The 20,838-nt window shown below is 39.2% G+C and overlaps 1 protein-coding gene across 14 annotated transcripts in view; it reads left to right on the top strand.

Moving 5' to 3' along the window:
• Window positions 1–20,838, top strand: part of kmt2cb (lysine (K)-specific methyltransferase 2Cb) — an 86,706-nt gene that overhangs the window by 13,384 nt on the left and 52,484 nt on the right. For all 14 annotated transcript variants that reach the window (XM_062429773.1, XM_062429778.1, XM_062429777.1 and 11 more), the window contains exons 3-11: window positions 7,559–7,647; window positions 11,024–11,171; window positions 12,544–12,750; window positions 14,121–14,230; window positions 15,665–15,774; window positions 16,383–16,545; window positions 16,704–16,875; window positions 17,841–17,955; window positions 20,495–20,670. In XM_062429773.1, the coding sequence (XP_062285757.1) occupies window positions 7,559–7,647; window positions 11,024–11,171; window positions 12,544–12,750; window positions 14,121–14,230; window positions 15,665–15,774; window positions 16,383–16,545; window positions 16,704–16,875; window positions 17,841–17,955; window positions 20,495–20,670 (1,290 nt within the window). The remainder of the gene's footprint in view (window positions 1–7,558; window positions 7,648–11,023; window positions 11,172–12,543; window positions 12,751–14,120; window positions 14,231–15,664; window positions 15,775–16,382; window positions 16,546–16,703; window positions 16,876–17,840; window positions 17,956–20,494; window positions 20,671–20,838) is intronic.

Here is a 20,838-nt window from a genome sequence, read left to right on the forward strand (position 1 = left end):
TTTATTCGCCCCCAAACAGCCAGCGAGTAACAGCAGGCACCAACTAGTCCCTAACCAGCACAGTTCATGAAGCTCAGCCTGAATGAACCCAAAATAAAGTTACATTTTTACTGTGATTTAATTGCAATAAATACATCAAATGGATGCCAAAATAATACGTTATTATGCCTTTGTAAAAAGTCTGAATCCATGCTTTGTCAGGTCTGACTGCAAGATGACAAGCAAACGACTTTTAAAATGCTTTTAATTGAGTGCAGATCGATGAGAGCTCTGATAACCATGTAGCTGCTCCATCCACACTCAAAATAACGTCTCTCTCTTCCCAGCAGTCGTTTTTTGGCAAGCAGTAGCTCTGTTCCCCAAGTCTAGCCACGTAAAACGCACATATTTTTTGCCCTTAGCTTAGTTTAGTTTAGCCGGGTCCCACCCAGTGTTCAAGAGAAAAAATGGTGGACCTTAGGAAATACAGTAGGTGGAGTCTCAGATAGAGATATGGATGGGTAGCAGTACAATTTCAGGGAAGCCCCAAGTGATGTAAGAAGGGCACGTCAAATCTGAATGGTTTGTTGAATCATAAGAGTACAGAGCAAACTGGCCCACACCATATTGACTGGGTTGTCTTATTTTACAGTTGGAGTTTTTCAGATTATGGTCCCTTAACTAAAGATTACAGGCACTACAGAAATTAACCAGAAATTAGATATTTTTGGGTCCCTCAACAGGAGGTAGACATATAAGAAGGGATATCACTGTATGTGTTTGTTTTTATGTTTTTGTTTTAGGATTTCAATAAACATCTTAACGAGCATTTGCCAATACATTGTTCTGATCCAATATTTACATTTCTCTGATATAGATACTTTAATGTGTAGATGTGTTTGAATAGTGTCCTATAGAATTTTTGTGTACCGTCTGGAAGAAAGGAGTGGCAGCCTGTAGCTGCTGTTGCAGGAAGGTTTGCACAACATTTGGACGGCCTCTGTTTATTTCTAGTATGAACAAATATTGAAATTTAAAAGCAATTTTTAACCAACTGCACTAAAGTGGCATTAGTGCTCCATAGAAATGTCACTAAAGTAGAGGTAAGGAAACGTTTAAAAACATTACAAAATCTTGTTCTGCACCGTTGACATGCTGATTCAATATCGATATCGGGAATTGACTTTGCATTTGGAATAGATTTTAGTGTTTTAACAGATGGACAAGGCAGTCAAACACTTTAAAACTGAATGAAAAAGGTCATTATTGCTCTAACTGTGTTATATAACTGAACAGTTACTGTGAAAAAGGCTGGATGTTGTTTGAAATTTCCTCGATACTAGTGCCAATAAATTACCTGAGTTTTGGTATGGATACTGAAAATTTTGATACCCTTTTGAGAAATATACACTTTTTTAAATAGAAAACCATTTTTAGTGTAACAAAAGAATCAAGAGTTCTCAAATAAAAGTGAATGACTTTAGAAATTGAGTATTTGTGTTTTGTATATGTCTTAACACAAGCAGCTAGACAAGAAATTTACCTTAATGAAAGTAAAAACATTAGCAAAATTTTCATTTACATCAAGAATTATCTGATGAAAGAATAAGACTACAAATCTGACCAAACATGTCAGCTTTTAATACTTAACAGTTTAATATTTGGTGCTACACATTTGTAGTGCTGTAGCCAACCAAAGAAAATCTTGATGAGTCTTGGGTTTTTTTTTTTTGTTGTTTTTTTTTTTTAATTGTTGGATGTTATTGGACAGCGTGAACTCAGCAGCCACACATTTCTCCATTCTCTATTTCTCTGTTTATTGTCTTCAGGTTAAGCTAAGCCATTGTGGTTAGCTTTGGAGCTAACCCTCTTCACTTTTCCAGCACTTGGGGGGAAAATAATAGACATGACTTTTCTTGGTCTTGAGAAGCTGCAGCATTTATTAACTGATACACTGTAGTCTGTACTGTACATTCACTGCCAGATTGACCTTTTCGTCCATTCACATCCACCGTGACTTTTCTGCCACTCACTCAACCACTCACTCATTTCACACACGTTACACACTGCTCTATTCTAGGGCTGCAGCTATAGATTATTTTTGTAATCTATTATTCCACTGATTATTTCATCAATTAATCGAGTAATCGAATCAATTCAAAAAATCTAAATTAAACCCATTTATTGCACTTTTAACTTTTACATCATTAGGCTACCATGCAAATTAGGTACACTAGATTCCCCCGCTCCTCCTACCTCAGGCCCTACTTCTGACTGAGATCTCAGCAGGTAGAAGCTGTTAGTTCAGACTAGAACAACAAGATTAATGACCCACACGGTGACGTTATAAAAAGAAGACATGACGTGTAAATAAGCGATAGAAAACCGATCATTTTCTAGTGTATTTGTGTGCGCGTGCGCCGTGTCACCCCCGACTAAAGCCACACACACTTTATTGTTTTCACTCTCTAGTAAACTGCTCCATGACATACAGAGTGACGCGATGTGCGTCAGTAATAACCATCTGTGTAAAACACAAGCAGAGCATGTCATATAATGCAATGAAATGAATTAAACGAAGCTTCGATTCAATAAAAATTGCCTCGATTATTTTTTGTAATCTAATTACTTGAGTAATCGTTTCAGCCCTACTCTATTCCTTAATGGAGCTTCGCTACCAAGAGTTTCCCAGGCAATGGCACTAGGTCGACTCACGTTCAGAACAGCCCTGCACAGGGGCTCCCAAATGCCATTGAGTTCCAAGTTTATCAATATTTGGATTTATTTTTGTCATATAAAATGTTCTTGTTGGTCTGGCGGCTCACCAGACCTGTACAATAATAGGGGCTTTTCGTGGCAGGGCCTTCACGTTATCTAATGGCAGAAATACATCAGGCACAGACGTGGATCGACATGTCTGCCACAGCAGAGCACGTCCATTAAAATCAACTGAAACTGCTACTGACCATGGAATCTGTGCACACTCACGCGGGTATCACACTGCTCATCTCTGTTTTTACGTGGCTTTTTTCTTCTTCTCTCTCTCTTTACGTGGAGCTACATGGCAATGGGTAAAAACTAAATAGAACTGTATGAAAAACAAGTACTACTTTAAAATTATTAAAATAAATCGCATTGTACCAGAGGCAACAGAAGTGTACACTTTTGACTTTTTCCATTGCACATAAATCTACAAATCAATGTGTATCTATGATCCTGTAGTTAAAAAAAATGGATTTAATTATTTCAGTACCAGTTCAAATAGTCTACGCTTCCAGACCCAGCATAGCCGACTTAATTATCACTTAGTAAAACTCAATGACACGTAACCACATGCTACAAAGAAGGAGTTTGTGTAGCAGGTGTAAAAACAAAAAAACCTGCTCCATCCCGCCAAGTGACGTGTTGTGTCCATGCCCGGTATATTTCAGCCGTAATGTGATTACATACTTTCTTTTGTGTACTTTCATTTACAATTTACCTTTTTTTTATCAGGCACAGACTCCTTGATTGATAGTGGATAGACAGGAAATCATGGGAGAGAGAGGGGGGTGTGACATGCAGCAAAGGTCCTCTGGCCGGGATTTGAACCAGGGTCATACGTGGCATGCGCTCTTAAACACTCGACCACCTGCGCGCCCCGTGTACTTTCATTTAAAGTAAAGCAGTATTATTACTTATGTAAAAAGGGACACATTGATTAGCTTCTAGTAGTATTACGTGCAAGAAATCCAAATTCTTACCATCCTCTGGTTTTTGCTTAGAAAACGTAATACAACAACCTTAATGATGTTCATTTTACTGGGTGAAATATTTCTGACACTAATGAATTGTCTTTGACAAAATCGTGGTGCAGCCGTAAATAATTTGGTTAATGTCACTTAGACCTGTCAAAATGACTTTTTTGATGGTCTTGCAGGTGCATGTGATGACAAATTATGTCAGTGGAAAATTAACTAGAGCATTGACCTTTTCACCCACCTCCTGTCCTGAAAGCACAACTATCACTTCATTACTAACATGTAACATCACTTTTGGAGTTTCAGTGTTTTTTGTTGTTAATTGGCTGACATGTCAGTGTATTTAGACATTTTCCAAAAGTATGTGTCAACCGTTCTATTTCTACTATAAATCATTAAAAACAGAAGGATAATTCTCTTTTTAATTGTTTTTCATGGACTTACTTTGAACGTTTTTTTTGCTTTGTTTTTGTTTCATTTACTTAAGGTTGCACAAAATCATGTCATTTTCATTTCAAAACAATTACATTAAGGACTAAAACATACTGTTTAGTGTACATCCTGTACAGTAGGAGCTAATACTGTATATAACTGAAATAATTTACACTGGAAACACAGTATTTCAATGAATAATGCCCTTTTTATTGGGATTTGATATACATCACAGCCCTAAGCATATGTCTGTTAAAGATACCAATCATGACTCATGTACATTCATGGTTATATATCTGTGTTATCTTAAATTACAGACTTATTATCACATAATAATTCATGCCAGTGTTTTGATTTAAAATTCGGCTCAAGCATTAGACATTAATGATTTGTCATCCCTCAAGGGACTTTAAGTCCTGGGACACATGTGTGAGCAGCACGCGTTTCGCAGAACCTCTTGCATTTCATTTCATTGCCCATGTTTACAGATTAGAGCATCCGCGCAACCCGCGTGAGCCGCATATTTTGCGTTACATAAACGGCTGCAGCAGAGCGCCATCTAGCGGTTCAGCTGCATAATGTGCGATTCTCTGCTAAGTTAGAATGATCTGTTGATACTCATATTGACATCATATCAGCAGTATTACACCTTTTACTATAGTTTCAATATCTTTATCTGTGGAATATGTCACAGCCATGAAAAAAATATAGTGTTGTCACTGCAGGTCAGTTTACACAGTGCATGCCTGGGCAGTCAGCCTCTCTGGTGGGGAATCAGTGACGCACTTCTTTTCTCGAATTCTGCTCACTGTCTGTGACTTTAGTTCAAACCAGGACTCCTGCCAATAGTTTTGCCTGCTTCCACTGGATGATTTGTTGTTGTTATTTTCCTTATTTGTTGTTTGTTTCCCTCCTAACAGTTAGTTTGTATATGGCTCATTTGGGGAATCTGGAGGGATTTTCTTCGCTTGGAGCAGTGACAGCAGAGGTTTAAACAGGCGGAATAATCGATATAATCAATTAAAAAAAAAAACTAAAAAAACAACCCTGTCCTGTGTGAGGATTGTATGTAGCTGAGACAGAAGTACTCCCAACCAGACCCCACCATGCCCGTCAGAAAGAAAGGTGCTTTCACCTCACAGAGCTGCTTTTTTTCTAACGGCACAAATTAGTTAAACTAACAAAAAAGTGCTCAAACAACATGTTGCTGCTTGGACGTCCCTGAGCTGTTAAAGTAATATTAAATTATAAATAATAATTTAAACAAAACAACTAAATGTTAATGTCTGATACCTTTTAACAAAAAAACATACACATGTATGCTACACAAAAAAAGGAATTTTCTGTTCAATCGACCTGAGCTGTTGGAACAATAAATAAAAGATAAATAATAATAATGATTTATTTATGTAGTTACCAGTTTTACTTTTACCATCATTAGGCTTCCATACTAGCTACTAGCTGCTGCTCTCCTCATCTCCTACTGTTGACTGTGAGATCTGAGCAGGTAGAAGCTGTTAGTTCACTAACTATAATGAGGGAGCACACTGCAACAAGGTTAATCATCCACACAGTGACATTATATCATTGATATGACACGCAAAAGCGATAGAAAACCGATTGTTTTTTGTGCACGTGCGCATGCACGCTTCGTGCTGCCCTCGGCAGAATGCAGCACACACTTTCGTTGTGTGTGTGTGCGAGAATAACAGGGAGAAAGTGCTATGCTGAGATGAATAAACGGAACGATATTTATATTTCAAAATCGCGTTTAACAAAAAAAACAAAAACAAAACCCAGAATCAATTCGTGGCGCTCGGTGTTGATTCTGTGGCGCCGCGCCACACATTGGTCTATGTATGGGAAACACTGAGATGTCATAAAATAATTGGTTCCTAAACACTAAATTTGCCTGAATGTAAGTCAACCCTGAGTGTAAGTCGACCCCCCTTTTCCAACACCTGTATTTTGAAAAAAACTTTTGAATATAATATAAGTCATAGTATAGTTACAGATTCACTCTCTTCTATCTCCCTCTTGGAAGCAGTCAAAATTGATTTTCTCTCAGTTTGCATTTATAAGACAACCTGTTAGTCTTTTTGAGCTCCTCATCATCGGTCAATCAATCAATCAATCAATCTTTATTTGTATAGCGCCAATTCACAACAAAGTTATCTCAAGGCACAGTGGTATTTGGCAGCTTGACATATTCTTTTTCTGCAGTAGAGATGTCGGAAGGCGGTTTGGACTCGTTTTCACTCATCATGAATCTATTTCCTCTGTGGTAGAAAAACACGTTACACAGAAACTCAGAAACTCCTGCAGGTTAAACTGGACTAACCATACATTTTTAGGGCTGACTAACCATAAACAGACTTTAAGACACTCGCTAGCTTAGCAACATTAAGCATACAAACAACCTATAATGCAACACTATGTGTAGGAGTCGATTTTACACCAGTACTTTATCCATTTAAAAAGAAGATCTGATGTTTTGAAGACGTAATTGTCTTGACCCCAAATATATGTCACATTTCAGACACATTTCCTCAGGGGGTAAAACAATTCTTATATTCAGGCCAATGCAGTCTTTAACACATTTATTCCTGTAGTGGTATATTCCAATGTTGTCATTAAAAAGCCAACTTTATAGCAGGAATATTGGTCAGCATTTGGCAGGCATGTCATTCTTTGTCAAGAATGCCTGAGAGAAAAACTAATGTCCCATCACTTGAGCAGTGAAGCAACATTCAACTTGCCTCGCATGGTGCTGCGGTAACCGCGGCAGCTCTAGCCTCACATATCATTTATTTGTCACAATTGAGCACACACTTCTTTACCTTTTCCTTTCTATTGATGGCCATTATCAAAGTCAAACTCTATGTATAAAGAAAAGGTGCCGCAGCTGCAACACTGTCTGTATGGACATCACATGCACAAGGTAGAGGGAGGCATTGTGTCCCAGGTATTAATGGTTAAGATATCTGTCCCATGTTGCACTGAAAATCCACATGCACATCTTAGTCCTGGTGTATGAGCATCAATTCATTTTGATTTGTTTTAATCATCCTACAAGGACACGTTCATTTATTTGTAGCCAATGTTACTTGAATTCTTGGCTATTGCACTTTATTTTAATTCCCTATCCGGTTCAGATTTTCCTGGCTCAATCTTTAAACAACACATACTACCAGGCTGTATTGTACTCCCCCCACCCACCCCCACTACCGCCTCTCCGCCTTGCCCAGCGGCTTGAGTGCCTCCATTAAAAATCAGTGACAGCTGTGACTATATTTAACTAATTCATGACCGCAATGGCAGCCCCCCCTTCTGAGGAAAACCCAGGCATTTGTCTCGTTCTTTTTCACTGCCTCTGATTATTTGTTTGTGTCTCTTCCTCACCCTAGGGGTCGCACCAGAGGGAGGGTTGTTGTGGATGAGGAGGACAGCATGGATGGGACTGAGATAACAGAGTCCATCGGCCCTCAGGACACAGGTGAGACTGCACAATCCCCCTTCTTTGATCCATTATGTACATGTTGGTTCTACTGGGAGTGATATCAGACTTGAACTTGCACTTCCAGACAGCCTCGTGCAGAGAGTGCTTCAGAGGATATTTCAGTAGCGGTAGAGGAGACTCCCTCTCCTGGAGAAGGATGGATGAGAGCTTTTTCTTGGCACTCCATGCTTCTACTTCAGGGCTATAATTGAAAGGGTTTAGCTTGAGCTATGTAGCTGCAGTGGGTGTGTATTTTTTTTTCTCCCCTTATTGCTTCCATCTCTCCTCCTGCTCTGAGATTGGCATTGAGGTGCAGTGGGAAAGAGCCCAAGGCTAATGCCCTCTAAAAGCTTTTTAAAATCCCATCAGTCTCTCCAGACCCATTTATGTGCTTTTTTATGTGTGTACATCACATCACATGACCGTGCCTCCCATTCTCATACATATCAGTGCTGCCCTGTTGCTACGCTAGAGATATCGGGGAATGGGATTCTGCTAATGGCTAGCTTGTCTTTTATTAATTGTAGTTTACCTTATGTAACCAATAGGCAATTTTTTGAATTTTAAAATTCCTACAATATGATTTTCCATTTGAAAAGAACCAAACACTCAATTGGGTTTTGCCTTTCAGTCTACTCCTCTGTCCACTAAAACCCTGGTGGTTCCCTCAGTGACTCTCTGCCTCCAGGCCTTTGCAAAATGAAATCTGTGATTCTATACAGTTCTGTCTTTAAAGTAATATGTGTGCAGCTGAAGTCAAGCAAAGTAATATGTGTGTGTTGTAAAGGTTAGTATAATGCCCCTGTTAATCGTAAGCATAACCTTGCTTTGTTATAGTTGTGTAGCATAACCTACATTTTTCATGCGTTCCATACTACTTCTAACCATATATTTGAACACATTTACCTTTTTAAAAGGCTAGTATGGTGACATATTAAATATTCATTATAATAAATCCTATCTCAATGGGATGTAACTCAACAATCACACTAGAACTTATTTTTAAATATTTCATAGGGAAAAAAGGTGATACGCAATTTTTCGTGCATCACTCATATCCCAAGACTGTGAGTAGTCTTTGGCAGGTGCATTTGGCTATTAGGAGGTAATGAGCTTGAATTTGCCCTTGTGTAATTCCGTTGGATGACACTGATTCATTATGGTATTAGCCTAATTACATCTCAATGAAATGTGAATAAAAATGTTGCATGCTCCCTCCCCCCTGAAATAACTTTACACTGTCATGTACAGTCTTTGACTTTATTAGAAACTGGATAGCTGTTGATCTGAACATCTAAGGTAATAAATATATAAATACATGAAAAAAATAAATAAAAATAAATACACAAATAAATAAATGAATGAATAAATCTGAATCACTGAAGATCAAACTCAAAGTAATAAATATGTAAAACCTGCTCATCCTCCCAAAATCAGTAGGATGTTAGGCTTTTATCTTTATTCATACTCTTGTTGGCCTGGTTCTTAATCTTTACTCTTACTGGTTCTTTTTCATTACTAAAGAATATTTTGAAATTACCATTTTTAATAAACACACTGTGGTTGTTTTATACATGCAGGAAACACAGCAGGTGAAATGGTGCTTTTTTAGATGTTCATGCTCATTGAACAGATTGTATAATAAATTAGATCCATGATTATTATGCATTAATTTATTTCACAATGCTACAGATGGATAAAATTACACGAGCATGTTTGTTTTGAAGGGAGAGAATAAGACGCACTTTACCAAAGATTCTGCAACAGTGAACTGCAGCAGTACCAGAGTCCATCTGAGGCTACAAGGAAATAAAAAATACATTTAAAAAAATCCCTGAAAAATAAATAGTCCATGCCAAAGTTGATCTCTACTATTTAAAATATATTATTATTATTATTATTATTATTATTATTATTATTATTATTATTATAAGATGAATATGAACTTTATTGATCTCCTTATTAATATTACTTTTTGTTGTAGTTTTATTAAAAGTGAAAGACAGAAATTATAGTGGTATCAAACACTGAAATGCAATGAATTAGGTCCCATGGGATAGAGCTAGGAGTGTACGAGATCCTAATGTGAAGTTAGTGTTTTACACATCGCAGTATTTACCTACCATACCAGCCTTTACACAACACAGATGAGAGGAAGCAGCAGTATGTAAATAGTTGAACGGAAGCCCTTGAGTGCATTAAATTGAGTTGCGGTGAGCGTTAATTTATAAACATTGCAATGTTCCCTTCTCCTGATTTGTTGTCGTTGGTTTACGTTGCACTGAAAGCCCAACTCTTAATCACTGCTTCCTTGTTGATTGTAAGTGACACTTCTATATTGAATTCCCCCAACTAAATGTTTCATTAAGTAACTTGCCACTAAAGTAATGTTGTTGTTTTTTTAACTTGGTTATTACTTAGTGTATTACCTTCACTGAGCAGTATAGCTGGATGGTGATCTTGAATGTGCAGAAAGTTTGAAGTGTTGAATCCTTTAGCAGTGACTTTTCTTACAAATTTGAGATCAGTCTTGTTGAACAACCCCCAGACCATTCTTTATATATCCTAAATCCTCCCACACTGATGGACCACAATGTTGGGACCCCCAGCCATTACTAAAGCACCTTTCGTCTCTTTTAGCTAATGTAGCCCCTCTCAAATATAAACAAGGGGAGTCACTCTCGAGACAGCATGTGGAACTTTGTGAACCTGAACTTGTTGCTGCATTTTAAGCTGGTACACCAGGTTTGTTTTAGTTTCAGTTTGATACATTTTACTCACAGTATAACCATTGCTCACAGCAAAAGAATTTACCATAATGTCCCTTTTTTTTGAATGTCAGAACAGAAACACATTGTGGTTACAAATCTGTGACGTTTTCAATTGTAGTTAATAGTGAAATCAGGTAATCGCTGCATCCCTACTTGTGATATTTACAAAACTGAGAGTTCAGTTTTAATTTTCGGCAAAATTTCATCCTCTAATATTAAACCCCACATCCTCAGACATTCTGCTGTAATTCTGCTTCAGCTGTTTTTTTCTCAGCCTCTATTGTTAATGCTATTCTGTACAAGAGCTCAATTCTCTCAGTGGGTTTACGGTAATCAGAACTTGAGCATATGGTCCCCATATTTTACCATCCATCTCACTAATAAAGGCCGGGTTTTTGACCTGGAGGAAACTGACTAAAATGCACTCAACCTGTCCTATGAAAGCTGTATCTGTCATAATCTGCCTTCATGATTTTACAGTCGTATTTAGCAATGCAATGAAGAGCAGCTAATGGCATAGAGACAATTGTTGAATGGCCTGCAGTGCTCACAAATGCACTGGAGGGGTGTAATGACTGACTTTTTTTTTTTGTTACCATCAGAAACACAAATCCAGCCAGTGGAGACCGTGGAAGTGGAGACAACTGAAGTGCTAGAGGAGAACAAGCCCTCTTCCCCTCTGGCCCAGAGCCCTCCAGCCGAGAATTCAGCAGGACCATCTGTCCCAGCGAGTAGAGAAGTCAAAAGCAGGTTAGAAACACCAAAGTTTGCCTGAACGAATGTCCCCCATTTCAATTGCTGTTTGTGTAAATGTGTATGCCTGCCAGCATTTGTATGTAACTGTGCATTAGGATTCAACAATATGACCATATTGTGCCATGTTGTGTACATACACATGGATGGATTTAAATGTAGTCATAAGCTGGCAGAGGCAGTGCTGCCTTTCCAGGTGCCACTCTTTTAAAGGTTGTAATCAATCTTCTGGCCTGTCTGGGCTATCGATGTTAGTGATGGAAGGCAGAGCAGCAGCATCTCCTGGGATCTTATTAACAAGCTCATCGCAATCCTTAAAAATGTGATCAATATTTACCACCCCTTTTAATTCTAAACTTTCCCGTTCTTGGTACTTTTTTTGTCTCCACCCTCTCAAGATTTCCACATACCAAATGATCTGTGTAAGGTGATGGATTTTGTTTTCATTATATACACCTGAATTTCTTATTGAGCTTCTTTCAACATGACATGAGTGTTGCCATTCTTTGATGTGTCTACAGTGCTTTGATTTGAAGATTGATTTGAAAAGTGGTGTATTCATGTACAGTTATTTTCTTACTTAAAGAAGTTAGCTGGGATAAATCATATCATAGGTTTTTTTATGTAATAAACTCATTTTCAGGATTTATACCAGAACATAGGTTGGAAAAGATGTTAAGTAAATGATTGAGGTTTATCAAGTAAAAAAAAAAAAAAAGAACTGTGCAAAGTCTTTTAATATTCTTTACAAAACCTTTTTAGAGATCTTTAGAGTCTTTTGAGATTTATTCACTGACTCTCTTTTAAACCGTCACATCTAAAAACAGCATCTTTAGTGTATCCTTTATCGCCACTTGGTTCCCATTAGAGCTTTGTTATAAGATTCCAGGAAATTTTCTTGTATCAGCATCCAAATGTTTTTTGGGGCATTTCAGCTTTTATCAATAGAAGACATCATGGATGTAAGAAATAAAAAACAGAAGAAGGGAAGAGAGTGCGGGGCAGGGCCTTCATTCATTAAAATCAAACTGGGGTATGTTATCATATTATAACCAGGAAGGACCAGTATTGTAGCAAAAATGTCCCCTGTTACACCCACACCTTAATGGTTCAAGGTTAAAGTGCAAGTAACAATGAGACTAGCCTGCTACTTGCCCACCATTGTTCATCCTTTATAGCTTTAAGTATGTGTGGAAACTGTGCGCGCCTGCCTCACAAATGTTGGCATTATGTGTTAATATGTATGTTGCGGCGCAGTAAGTTCCAGAAGAAGGAGGCCTTAATTCATGGTGACATATGTGGCACTGTATTAAGTCACAGTAGGTATATATAATTAAACACCCCCTACCACCCATTTTCTTTGTTTCAGTGAGCGTCTCTGTGCCTTCTGTTACTGCGGTGGCCGTAGCCTACTGGGTCAGGGGGAGCTGCAAGCATTCAGCATCACACCTCAGCTTGACGCACTCTTCAGCCAAAAAGGTGGAGGAGGCTCGACAAGCGATAGCGGTGATGGTGATAAAACCACTCAGCCAAAAATGGCCGGAGAGACCACCTCAGGACAGAGGGAAAAGACGAAGTAAGTAGGCCTGACTGACACCGTTGTCACAAATGGTTTGACTGTCATTGTTGGTCAGAGCAGTAAAGTCATTTATAAAGAGTCCCTGTAGTAAATTAATGAGCTGCATGAAATCAAAATTTGCTCATGGCATCACTTCATTGGGCCTTTGTTGTCTTGAGTTCCAGTACAAGTTCAAAACTGGGAAATAACCAAAGTTGTGTTGAATTCTGTATTGTGACCAAAAATCTTTGCTCTGGTGTTTTTGAAATTCTTTTGGAAAAGTTGGAAGGAACCTATGTCCACACATTTACCGATACTAACCAGCACATACACACACAGAGACCTCACAGGCTAAAGGGCTTCCAGTTAGCTGGTTCTATTGTCATTCTACATTTGAAGGCTAAATTATCACTTTGCCTTAGCAGGCACAATGTCTGTGATGGCCCTGAGGCTCAGGGATGCCACATCAGATGAAGGTTACGCATGAACCTTAAGTGTGTTAATGTGTACAAGCACACGCGCATGCGTGCATACTGTGCCAACAAAGAACCCTCGTCGGACTCTTTTGGACAGCTGCCTAATTTATTTTGGTCCTTTGGAACCAATCGGGCGTCTCTCTGGGTTCCCAGTGACGTAATGGCAGTGGGAGTAATATGGGTCTGGCAGCATGCCAAGTCAACCAGTAGCTGTTGTGTCACTGCTGTGACTGTGATTGGGTCCAACCCTCGGTTGTGCCACACAGAGACAGAGGAGGGGGCACAGGGCAGGAGAAGCAAATGTTTATTGATTTGTCAGAGAAGCAGAGATGGTGGAGAGAGCTGTAGAAACGTGATGAGGTGGGAAAAGATCGTTTCGTAATTGATGATGAAACTTTGGCTCCAACAATTAGGTGTTAAGGCTGTTTGTCATGAGTGTGCCATCATGCTTACAGAAACCGGTCTCTTGATTTTGGCCTGTGATTTGTTTACTGGAACTTGGGTCCTTTTTAAATGCTAATGCTCCCTCTCCACATTTTCCGCATGCTATGCAGCTCACTAGTTCAAGCCAGGGACTCTGAGAAACACATCCTTTTCAACAGATTTTATGAGACAGAACAGCCAGCCTCTTGTGCACACGCCAAACAAGATGGCCCTCTTCCTCCTCCTCCTCCTCTCCCCCCTCCCCCACAGCTTTTTATTTGCTCTCTAACATTTTCCCCCGGCTCATTCTCTCTGTCTTCATCTCTCTGCTTTTGTAAAAACTGCACATCATTCTCTATCTTTATGTCTACTCTTGATTCATTCCTAAGTTGACTGTCCTTCTCTTGCGTAGTATATCTTCCAGCTGTGCTCCTTTTTTTTTCAAAACCTGTGTTGACCTGCTTTTCTGCAAACCTCTTTTTGTTCCAGCGGGTCTGAAAGCTGCGAGGGAGAACCAGACCCAGCTAGTCGATTTTGGGATGAGCTTTCTTATGTCGGCCTTCCACAAGATCTTAACGTCCAGTCTCTCTTCGAGTCGGGTAAGACCAACAGACTCAACCTTTTACTCCTTTTTTACAAAGCATTGCTAGCCCTTCTAGTGGAGAGTTGGCATTTAGACTAGAGTGCACTCTAGTGGGGGGGGGGCAAACCATCAGCCTAGCTTACTGTGTCCTCTCCTACAGTACTGCAAAAGGTACAATGACAATTACAGCTCTGAAACAAAAATGATGACACTATTCCTTAGCAATGCAACGAGTAAACAACACACAGACAGAGTTAGAGTTATGGCCAAAACAAAAAAACCCCCAGCTAATTTCTACAGCAAAATGCAAATCCTCCTTCCAAATAATTGCCTTATCTCACAAGCTCTGTGTGCACTTAAGGGTGCAAAATGCATGACAGCCACCCTCCTACCACACAAAACCAGCTAAATTTCATGTAAGCCTACACATCATGACAGCGTGTACACAGCCAAGAAAACATTAGCAATAGTCACTTCAGAACCATGGACAGGTAACAGCGATCATGGCATTTTGGAACCCACCATCACAGACAAACAATATTGTTAATAAATAATATTAGATTGGCACGGTAGCCTACTAAATATACAGTATATTTTATGATTTATTTAGGAAAGTAGTCATTATGTTGAATTACTAGTCAATATGTAAATGTACAGTTAATTTAAAGATTGACCAGTGATTTTCCATAGAGACCATTTTCCTTAATAAACCTTAACTGAGGCCCCAATAAAAAACAGCGGCGGCCAGAATAAAATCATTTGGTATGGTGGCCTATTAGATTTTAACTAACTTACCCTTTGATGATTGCATTACTTTCATTTCAAATTTCATTAAAATACTAATTGTAACAAATAATAATACATTTGCAACAATGTCCTCCTCTCTAGCGGTAACGTTACTCATGGCTTCCATTGTGAACCAACAGGCTTTTAGTGTATCTGTGTTTTATTTCCCGCTAGCTTGTGATTCGTGTCCACTACAGCGGGTAGAAATTGCCATAAAATTTGAGATAACAAAGCCCACCCATTTAGGGGAAAGATGTGATTGGTCAATATTACTGTCATTTGGAAATTAGTGTAATTGAATTACTATTGCTCAGCCCTCTGTACATTTATAGTTGCACCACCAATCACAGAGCTGACATTAGAGCATTTTCTTCCCAGCAATTGCAGAGGCAGCAAAATTCTGATAGGGAGACAAACAAGCTTCTTTTATTTAACCCTTCACATTCCAACATTGTTTAGAGGTGTACTGTGAAATTATGAATTAATAAAATATAACTAGAGCTGACTACTTTTTTAGTATTATCTTTTAGAAAATCTTAGGCCCTCTCTGGGGGCCTAGAGGGCCCTGATGAATCCCCTCTGCACAATGCAGAATCATATCTTGTTTTTTTAATTTAAAAGTCTTTGTTCGTACATAATCAAACCCTTTGTCTTGTTTTAACAGGGCAATGCTGGGCACATAAGAGTTGTGCCTTGTGGTCCGAAGGTGTTTGTGAGGGCGAGGGACAATCTCTGCTTAATGTGGACAGAGCCATTGACTCAGGGAGCACAAAGGTGAGTTGGGGGAGAACATCCATGGACTAATAGGTGCTAACACCATCTTAATGTGTTAGGGCAGCAGTGAGCTACTGCTTCAGTGAGGCACAGCAAAGCTGATGGATCAGAATGGCTGGTAAAGGTCGGCTCGGCAGCGTGGATCTCTCAGCTGTGAAATGGAAAAGGTCACGCCACTCAACAGGGCTGAGTTCTCATGCCAGCTTAGCTCCTAGCATTAGCAATGCCACAACTCACAGCTCTCCGATTGCGTTTGCAGCCCATTGGTCATGTAGCTCATCAGCAAGTCTTCCACTTGATCTCCAGAGCTGATATTAGAGCACACTCATAGAACTGAGAGAAATGGGGACTGGGTGAGGTTCTGTCAGGAATGTGATTATCAGGGGGCTAAACGGGGTTTAAACAAGGGTCTCGATCCTGGGATCAGAAACTTGATGACTCTTTTTTTTCCCAAAGAGACATTAAAGGATAAAGGACTTTAAGTCAGTCCTAAAAAATGCTGTGAACATGTTTCAGAGATGTTATTTCCTTGGCTGTTCAACAAATGTATATGTCCTATTTGGGAGCGAAGACATTTTATTCATATTTTGTGATCTCTCTCCCTGCAGCACTGTGCATACTGTAAGCGCCTTGGAGCATCCATTAAGTGCTGTGCTGAAGGATGTGCTCAACTCTACCATTACCCCTGTGCGGGGGCAGCTGGGACCTTTCAGGATATCAGGAGTCTCTCGCTCCTCTGCCCGGAACACAATGAATTGGCCATTAACAAATGTGAGTTGAGTAGAATGTGATACATTGTGTGTAAAAGCTACACTAAAATCATTTACTTTAGTGAAAATGAACGATTGGGCATAATGACATTGTACCAACAGTACTGGGTGATTTAATTGTCTCTCTTAATTTTTCGGACTGAATTTTCTTATCCATAGTTGTAGATGAGGTAAATTGCGTGCTATGCGATAGCCCGGGGGACCTACTGGACCAGCTCTTCTGCACCAGTTGTGGTCTACATTACCATGGGATGTGCCTGGACATGGCTGTGACCCCTCTAAGGAGGGCAGGTTGGCAGTGCCCTGAGTGCAAAATCTGCCTGACGTGCAAGTAAGTCATCTCCCCACCACACCTAAATGATGTGCCATCATGAAATGTTTTTGTCCTCTCCAGCTTTTCTTTTACTTTTCCTGTTAATAATCTTTTCTATAGCCACCAGCAATGGTGCTCACTGCTGGTTTGTTTACCTCTGTGCTTTGTGAGGAGCTAACTGGATGTTGCACCCTCAAGCTCAGTCTTGTAACCTCTGACCTTATTTAAACAGTGCAGGAGCCCTGTTTGTGTACAGGCCTGTTTGCCCTAGGTGAACACTGTCCATTGAGCTTTGAGTTCTGTATTTACATATAAAAACCCCAGTATTATTTTTTCCCCACATAGTAGGAGATTGCTCCTCTCCAATTTTGGAATGAACATATCTGGACAACTGTTTGTTTTATAGATATTAATAAAAGCATAAATTAGTTCAAACGAATGATGGTAAAGTCTAAAAGCATTTAATGTGCTTAAGCCAGGCTTTGAAACTAAATGGAAGCAACTCCTCCACTGAGAAGTTCAAAGAAAAAATGAAGTGGGAGACTTAAAGACAGAGAAAGAGAAACAGGAGTGTTATCATCATCCACATGACTGCAGTCCTTTGTACTGCACATTAAATCTTACATAGCTTTGGGCAGTTTGTCGTGCACAGTTGAGTGTAATCCATGATCTCTGCGTCAGCAAAGGTCAACATTTGTGATTGTGGGACTGCTGTGCTAAAAAAGCCAACTGGACACTTGTTTCATGTATTGTTTGCATGTATGTATCTACTGTATTCACCATTCTTCGACCTATTCTCATTAAGTCCGTGCACATACAGTTTTCTTTTTAAAAAAACGTTTTTTTGTTGTTCTGCCAAGTACAACAAATTGAACAAAGAAACTGTTCCTCTTGCTGTCGTGCAGCAACAATTAATAAGACTATAGACTGTTACAAAATCCTTTGCTGTCCCATTTCATACAACCTTATCTGTCTCTCTGTAGGAACCCAGGAGAGGACACTAAAATGCTGGTATGTGACATGTGTGACAAAGGCTATCATACCTTCTGTCTGCAACCTGCCATGGAGACTCTTCCCACCAACGGATGGAGATGTAAGGTAGGAGAGACCTCATATGGTGCTCATGGGTTTATTGTATATAAGACGAGATCAAATATGGGTTATTCTGGCTGGTATGTATTGTATGGTGTTGATTGTCACCAGCAGGTATGATTTTTACAGGAAACTGTGACACAAACATCAACAAAATCCCCATACTGTGTAATATTCAGTGAAAAGATATTCATGATATTAATATTTGTTCTTTCACTAAGTAAAAATATCCTCATTAGAATATTACTTTTTGGTGGTTTGTATTTGCACTTCTGGTAGTTAAGAAATAAATCACACCATATGATCTTTAAAACACTTCCACTTGATCTTTTAAACGCTTCCCATTTGTGTGTACATGTGTGTGCCTCAGTGCATCTCTGCCATGCTTGTCACTCGGACGGCGGGTTAACACACCACACAATTTTCTGCAGTGGTTGAAAGAGGCCACAGCAATAGAGGCAGCTAGTGATGAAAGGTCTTCACACTTGACTTCTCTATCTGACTCGGCATAGGAGGAACACTACCCACACACGTCCTTGGCACTCGCTTCTTCTGAGTGCCCGCCCCCAACCTCTGTCCGCAGTCGCTTGTTAGTTTTGTTCTGAGTGTAGTCTTGCTGAACTAAATATCAATGAAAAATGTCACTCTTTAGTTTTATTGCTCTGTTCCTCCTGATATTGTCTGTATATGCACCAGAATGGCAGACTGAGCGTCTGTGCATGAAAAAAGAAATTGACTGGCTAGTTTGTCAACTAAACTGCAAAGTCAACATATTGCTGCGAGAAGGTCAGTGCTTATATGCTTTTTTATTAACAAGCTTTATGCCCATTTCAACAAGGAATACATTTGGAAACAACTAAAAGCAATACATGCAATTTTACCACATGTTGAAGTTTACAGGAAACAGATATTAGTTCAAATATCAAAATAATACTTGAAAACTCAATTTTTCAAATTACAGCGTCACAGAGTACATTTAACTTAAAGTAAGTCTACCTTAAAAATTCATAAACCCTTTTAACTATGTTTGATAGCTGAATAAGTTAGTAAAATATCCGTAATGAAAAATATAGCTCACACCGAAGATTTATTTTATAGTTCTTTTTAATGGTTCTTTAAATTTTTACTCTGTCCTACAATGTTGTGAGTGTTGAGTGGAGTGTCTCTACAGTGAGTGTTCTGGCAGAGAGATTTTGTCAAAAAGTCCAAATATTGTGAACAGAAGCTTTTAAAGGTAGAGTCAGTGATTCTGGAGAAATATCCTTCAAATCACTTTTTCTCAAATTGGTTGAATATCACCTCATAATCACAGTTCTGTCACATTTAATGATTTTTAATCTGAGAAAGCAGCTATTCGAATCACACAAATGTCCTGCTATGTAAGTGTTTTGAATTTATTAGCCATATCAATTAATCAATAAATACAAACAATGTTGATTTTTTCCTAAGGAGCCAACGTGGAAATTATTTTGGCTCAGTAAATTTCTGCTATCAGTCAACCTGTTGAATGCAGTGTGTCCGGCCTCGGTCCACTCAGCTGACAGACAGCTGCTTCTGTGGACACTGTGTGCAGGTTGAATGAGAAGTGGGGAGGCCGCAGAGAGGTGGAGAGCGTGGATGGATTGTTGTGCTTACATGAGGTTTTTTCCCCCTAGAGGAACAGATGTGAATCTAAAGCTGACACATTGCTCTAGATTCCACCATGCTGGCGCAGGAGTTTGGAGCTTCTGAAGGAGCTTGAAGGGCGGAGTGTATTTGTTTGGGTGTTTTAGTTCAAATAAAAAGTCTTTCTCCAGAATAACTGACTCTACCTTTTTAAGAGAAACACTCCTGGAGCAGAAGCCAAAGCAGCTCGGCTTGCTTTTGTACACTGTCAGTGTGGATATTTCATTTAAATGTCTAGCTCCTATTTATTTGCTTGTGCCACTTTGTGGTTCTGTGCTCAACAAAACTGTCTGTGTACCCAGTGTGCAATGGGTTACTCTAAGGAGAGGATGGAAAATGAAAGGGCGTTATGTAGTTGAGATCTGTTTAAAAAGATCCACAAATATGTAAGAGGAACCAGAAAAACATCATGAAGTTAATAGACGTTCTTCACGTTTTGATTACTGACAGCCTGCTTTGATTTCAAGTCTCAGCCATTTGTTACACAACTTTGACTGAAGTACAGTAAGCACAGTTATGTGTAAACCCTAATTAAATCTATTAAAAACTGGTTAATCAGCATGATTCCTTTGATTAGAAAAATCCACTGTAAACCAATATAATCAAGGCTTAGAAATAGTGAGATGTTATGTTTTAGTTATAGTCCTCAGCTCTACCCCATTAACTAAGCTTTACCAGCTGGAAAACAGTGATGGTCTTGAATATAGGCTTCACATGCTCACGATCAGCATGGACGAGTTTCATACTAGTATTCCATTCAGTGACTGAAGTGCTGAATCTATAAAGCAGAAACATTGAACAAGCCTAATACACCTCATACTGCACTGCTTCTGAATGGCTTTAAACTTAATTTACTAAAAAAGCTTCCTTCGCTCCTCAGAACTGCAGAGTATGCATCCAGTGTGGAACACGAACCAGCGGGCAATGGCACCACACCAGCCTGCTGTGTGAGAACTGCGTCCAAAACCAGGACCCTGCTCTGTGTTGTCCTATGTGTGCCTGCATCCTGGACCCTGAGCATCACAAAGACCTAATCCTCTGCCACAGTTGTAAGAGGTAAAGATGCGCTTTACTCTACATTTTTTAAATGGATCAATCTTGTTTTTTTTCCTCCTTATTTTATTCCTTTGGTAAATTGACACTCTATCAGGAAACCACAAAAATAAATATGTCATATTTAATGATTGCACAGAGATCCCCGTTGAACAAACCTTGAAATTCCTT

Source organism: Scomber scombrus, chromosome 11 (genome assembly GCF_963691925.1).
Source record: "Scomber scombrus chromosome 11, fScoSco1.1, whole genome shotgun sequence".
NCBI lineage: Eukaryota > Metazoa > Chordata > Actinopteri > Scombriformes > Scombridae > Scomber > Scomber scombrus.